The 6,091-nt window shown below is 36.3% G+C and overlaps 1 protein-coding gene across 1 annotated transcript; it reads left to right on the forward strand.

Annotated features, from left to right (window-relative positions):
- Nucleotides 1-719: 719 nt before the first annotated feature.
- K441DRAFT_606936 (N-terminal nucleophile aminohydrolase) lies at nt 720-2,213 on the forward strand. The gene is made up of 4 exons (XM_067645422.1): nt 720-862; nt 925-1,129; nt 1,196-1,330; nt 1,391-2,213. Exons 1-4 carry the CDS (start codon nt 808-810, stop codon nt 2,040-2,042), a joined length of 1,047 nt encoding a protein of 348 aa, XP_067506155.1. The 5' UTR covers nt 720-807; the 3' UTR covers nt 2,043-2,213.
- Nucleotides 2,214-6,091: the final 3,878 nt, after the last annotated feature.

Consider the following 6,091-nt stretch of genomic DNA (forward strand, 5'->3'; position numbering starts at 1 on the left):
TCCAAGGTTTATCATTCTCCTGTGGTATATATCGGTCTTCCTAGCTGCTGCCCAATGGCATGGACTCTACTGCGCTAGGCAAAGACATTTGCGTGACACGTCATCATCCGAGAGTTGCCATGGCACAGAACGCGCTCATCTCCGGCTTTGGGAGTGGTCCTAAAACTTTGGGCTGTCCGATATTATGCAGCTTTATGAATTAGATCTGCGGTGCACGGGACCACCGAAAAGCCACTGCAAAGAAACTCGATTTCGATCCGAGAATTAAAGCTAGGGCCACAGGCATCTTCAATTTTCAGACGAGGTATTTTGATGCACCGCAAGATCTCGTCATCTCCAGATAGCTAATCAAGCCAGCGAATTGCCATCCAGTTAGTTTGAATTTGAGGTCCTTGCTGTCTTGCTGTCCCGACTATTCTCTGTTTTTGCTTCAATAGGCCCACAAACAAGTGCATGACGTTACGCAAGCCAATTACGGAGAAGACATGCGCTGGATATGAGGGGTATAGAGATTAATGAAACACAAGGAACATATTGATTGTGAGAGAAATGCTTGAGGCGTCGCGTAACTGGACGCAAGCTATTGCATCCTGCAGATACGCTTATGCGACTATGCAGCACGCACGTATTCTACCCCTCCAGTACTTGATCAACCATCCCATCAGTGGATATAAATGCTTCTCGCCCGCAATATACATATAAGCATTCCTCGTTTGGATCTCCATTATATCTGCAATCGTCTCTTTCACCACTAGCAACCAAAATTCTGGAATAATTCACATATCGGAAACTCAATCCTATACGAAAATGTGCCGCTGGTTCGCATATATTTCTCCCGAGGAGCCCTGCTTGCTATCTGACGGTACTTTGACTACTCATTAATTTTAATATTTAGTTTATGTAGAGCTTTAACTTCCCTTTCAGTGCTAATCAACCCTGCCAACTCGATCTCCAAACAATGCTCCGAACATTTCCTCCCCAAGCTACTTCCTCATGGCGATGAGACGGATCTTCACGATGCCCAGGACAAGCTCCTTCTAATGCGGAATAGCTTGCTAAATATGGATGGCTTGGGTATGGCTTGGTATACAGACGCGGCCTCTAACTACACAAAGGGCATCAGTGGTCCGTAAGTCTGCTAATTCCAATAATTACTCTCTTAAATTACAATTTTAACCTAATGCGTCTCTTGTAGTCGACCCGCTCTCTATAAATCCCAGTCTCCTCCAATTAACGACTTCAACTTCCGAAGCCTCTGTAGCAACACAGAAACTAAATGCGTCTTTGCTCACATTCGGGCGACGAGCGGTAGCGTCGTTACGCAGGTCAAGTAGGATTCCTGTTCGTTCCAAGATCCCAGCAGAATACCTTCTAACAAAGGTGAACGCAGTTCACACCCATTTGTGTTCGGCCGGATAACGTTTATGCATAACGGGGTTGTTTCTAATTTCCTTGATATTCGCCGAGATCTCTCAGACATGATGAGCTTCGATGCATATTGCAATATATTTGGCACAACGGACAGCGAACATGTGGCCGCATTGTTCGTTACCAATCTTACCAAGGGAGGCACAAAAGATACCTGGGAGCAGGAACACTCGCTCGAAGATATGCTGGAGGCATTGACGAAAACTGTCGTGCAAATCCTTACGCTGCAACATCAGAAGCTTGGCGCAAAGGCTGCGCCTAACAGTCTTAATCTTTGCGCGACGGATGGACAGAAGATTGTCGCAATAAGGTTCAGAAATCATGAGACGGAGCAACCTCCCAGCCTCTACTGGAGCGAGTTCGCTGGGAGAACGTTGAATTGCAAGTATCCGGGGCATCCTGATGCTCCCATACATAACGAGAATGCTACAAGGGGTCCAGATGATCACGGAAGACACACAATTGTGGCAAGCGAGCCGACTACCCACGATATGAATGAGTGGAATTTGATCGGCCGCAATTGTGCCTTGCTAGTGGATGAGTTTGGAACAGAGACGGAGGTGCCTATTACTTATGACCCAGCTTTGAACGCGGTTGATCCGTTTGCACCGTAAGTGGATGGTGTTATAAACCCTTTTAAAAGTGCAGGCAGGAAGAGGCTCTGCTACTTCTGTTCTGGTCAATGAAGGGATTTCTTATTCTACAGATTTTGCAATCTGCATTCCTATCAGCCATTGAACAGCTATTTCTTAGCATAAAACCTTTGAATCTAATATAAATCCAGCTGGGCGCCGGCTCTACTACAGGGTGTCATGTGAAAGGGTCGCTGCTTTGCCTTATACTACTAGCGTCTAACCGCAAGCCGCTTGGGGTTGGACGTAGTGATGGCAATAACTATAACATGCGGATCGTTGGGTACCCCCCAACGAAAATTTTGACCCGAGTTCATAACTAATAAGCCGATTGATTAACCCAAATCTTTGATTTAGAGCCTTATTATATAGAGTTTAATATATATATATATATATATATATATAAGGTTTTCTAGGGGGGGACCCCCTGGACCCCCAAAAGTTCGTTAATCCAGGGTTCCTCATTGGCTAAAATCATATCGATAACGTTGGACACAACTCGACGTTCGAAGGGATACAGAGCCTTTACTTAATTTAGAAGTAGTAATAAGGCCAAGGCGCCTTAGTTACCGCTAGGTAGCTTATATAGAGCTTTAGTAGAGCTTTATATAGAGCCTTATATAGAGCTATATGCAGGTGTGTAAATATATAGGCGTGTAGACGTGCAGACGTTTATAGAGACACTTATATAGGCAACTATATAGACGTTTAATTAATGGTTCGTATGGGCGTTTATATAGGCGTTTATACGGGCGATTATACAGACGTTCGTAGCGCCGTTTATAGAGCCGTTTGTATAGATCATTATAGAGCCTTTCTAGTATATTAGTACTATGTATTAGTAAAGCTTTAGAGCTCCGTATTAAGCTTTAGGTAGAGCTTTTAGTAAAGCTTTAAGCTTAAGGGGGAGTGTTAATTAGTAGTCTGTGCACTAATTATAAGAAAAGAATATATATAATAAAGCCTTGTAGGAAATACTACGGTAGACTTATTAATAGGCTAGGTATATAGGTGAGAATAAGTTAACAATATAATAATAACTAGTAGAGTAGTTGCCTAATAGATTAACTCTAATTATATTCTAAGATTTACTATAAAGAAGAGAACTATCTAGGTAGGGACTGTGGTCCTTTAAATATATAATACTACGCCTAAGAAATGTACTAAGTATATTAGTATATTAGTACGTTAGTACGTTATATTCCTATATTTCTATATTTCTATATTCTAAACTTATAATATAACTAGCTATATAACCTAGTTACCCCTTATTTTATAGCTTAATTAGTTCTAATGCCTTCTATACCATTTTAACTAACCTATTTATATCTCTTTTTAGTAGTTATATTACTGCTAATATGAGGTCCGTAACACTATCCCCTTCCTCTTTATCTTTATCCTTAAAGATATCTCCTATCTCTAAGTAATCTATTAGAGGTATAGCATTCCCATCTTTAATTTAATAACCTTTATTATTTCTAATACCTTTTATTAAATTTTCTACGTCTAACTATTATAATCGGCTAATAACTATAATTCTTTTACTTAGTAAAGCTATACTGTCCTATTCTCGTTATATAAAGAAAAAGTTAGTATATATTATAATTGCGGTTCTATCTAGTCGCTAGCCTTTTTTATATGCTAAGTATATATAAACGAATATATAATTGTTCTATAATATTTAATCTATCTCTAATACTAAGTATATATATCTTATTACTTTTTATAACCTCTTAGTTTCTTATTTAATTTATTTTAAGGTCTTATATATTAAAAGAGGCTAAAAGACTAAAGAATAAGTTATCTCTAGCCCTTATTAAGGTTTAATATCGCTTTAACAAAGTATCTTATACTCTACGTGCTTAACTAGATACTTATACTTAATTAACCCATCTTATAAAGGTCCGTAAAAAGGTACGCTTAAAGAAGTTACGGCTTACTAAGTAAGGTTTAGTTAAGCTTAAGGCTGTTACGGAGTCGACAAAGCAGTTTATAAATAAGCTTGATTGCTAGCTATTGACCGTGCTAAGTACATTAACGCGTGGTGGTTTAAGACGTTCGATACTGAATAGGAACAGGTTGGGAAACGTGGTCGAAGATATAGGGGTAGCAGTAGTACGTGCGTAGGTGTTATGGGACGAACGTATGCGGGTGACCTCCGTAACAAAGGCTAAGAAGGCTAAAATGGATTCTAATTAAGTTAAGGTAGAAATAACTTATATACCGGCGGTAGATCCCTTAAATAACCCAGCTTGTCTATTACCTTTAACCAATCCTTTTATTTTTAGCTCCTTTTTAATATTACCTAAATAAGGCTTAAGTTATATACTAAAAGGATACTATAAGTATAGTAAGAATCTATAAAGCCTAAAAAATAAAAAGCTAGTAAATTATATAGTATAGGACTATAAGATAAAGTTAAAACTAGAAATAAGTCTAAAGTTCTTTCTAACCTATAAGTTTACTTAAAAATAGTTTATCTAAAAGAACTTATAAAAGGGATATATTAGACTATTATAGTTATTAGTAGGATATCTAGTATTATTTATACTAAAAAAGAACAGAAAACTTAGGCTATATATTAACTATAAATAGTTAAATGGCATTACTTAGAAGAATAGATATCCTTTATTTTTAATTAGTAAAATCTAAAATAGAATAGGTAATATATAAATCTTTATAAAAATAAATCTAAGATAGGCGTACTATTAAATTTAAATTAAGAAAGGTAATAAATAAAAGGTAGCCTTTAGGTTAAAGAAAGGACTATATAAACTATTAGTTATATAATTTAGATTAATAAATATACTAGTAATATTTTAGAAGAGAATTAATAGTATATTAGGAGAACACCTTAATAAGTTTATTATAGTATATCCTAATAATATTATTATCTACTTAATAATTAAGAAAGAATATAGAGAATATATTAAATAGGTCTTAAGGAGTGTTAGGAATATAGGCAAGTTGCTATTACGCGAGGCAAGTTGCCGTCACGTAAGGCAAGTTGCCGTCACATGTTACCGCGGCGTTAGCGTAGTAAGGAGCCTTAAGCTCCTCGCCCTTCCTTAAGTAGAAAGAACATAGAACAATAATTATTATACTATCTACGAACCGTAGCTATATAATATTACCTTATATAACTAACACTAATTAATAGTTAACTTTACTATTATACTATAGAATAGCTAGGTATTCTATTAAGAAGAAATAAGCTATTATACTAGTGCTACTTATGCTAGAGGAAGCTATCTTTTAAGGTTAGAACTGGTCCTAAACCTTAAATAGAACTCTTCCATAAATCTAAGGATTTAAAGGCTAGAACTGGTCCTAAGCCTTTCCTAGATTATAGATTCTTACGTCTATTATATAGAATAATACGCTTTATAAGTCTTTATAATTTAAGGCTAGAACTAGTCCTAAGCCCTATAATCGCAGATTTCTATTATAAACGCGTACTAAATAATAAATACATCCTAAACGCCTACTAAACGACAATCCCTATACTAATAACACTTCCCTTCCTCTAAAAACATGGCTACGCCTACTTTAAACGACTAGGAAGACTCCTTACCACTAGGGGTAGCTACGTACGCGAAATTTATTGATAAAAATTAGGACAAATTTACTATTAATATAATAACTTATACCATAAAACAAGTTAATGGCTTTCTTCTATACTATATCATATTCTACTAAAGTAGACACTACGCCAATTTATAACTATAGGAATATTTTAGGAAGGATTTTATAGAATGGACCGCCAATACTTAGGTACTTAGTAATATTAATATTATTTAGGATTTCTAAGACTTCCTTTATAGGAATAGGGTATACGTTACTAAGAATAGTAACCTAATTACTAGTAATATTTAGGCCGTTATTATTAGTATAGAAGAACTAGTATAGATAGAAGCTAAGATTATATATTAACTATAGAAACCTAAAATTAACCTATATTCTTTAGAAGGCAACTTTAATTTATATTAAAACCCCTAGAACACTAATCCCCCAGCTAGAGGTACTCTCTC

The sequence above is a fragment of the Cenococcum geophilum genome (genome assembly GCF_001692895.1).
Source record: "Cenococcum geophilum 1.58 unplaced genomic scaffold K441scaffold_12, whole genome shotgun sequence".
NCBI lineage: Eukaryota > Fungi > Ascomycota > Dothideomycetes > Gloniales > Gloniaceae > Cenococcum > Cenococcum geophilum.

What these genes read in the sequence shown, in the direction of transcription:
- K441DRAFT_606936 (XM_067645422.1), top strand. Translation starts at nt 808, where the DNA reads ATGTGCCGCTGGTTCGCATATATTTCTCCCGAGGAGCCCTGCTTGCTA. An exon ending in GCCCTGCTTGCTATCTGACG is followed by an intron (nt 863 to 924) that starts GTACTTTGACTA and finishes CTTCCCTTTCAG; the next exon opens with TGCTAATCAACCCTGCCAAC. An exon ending in ACAAAGGGCATCAGTGGTCC is followed by an intron (nt 1,130 to 1,195) that starts GTAAGTCTGCTA and finishes CGTCTCTTGTAG; the next exon opens with TCGACCCGCTCTCTATAAAT.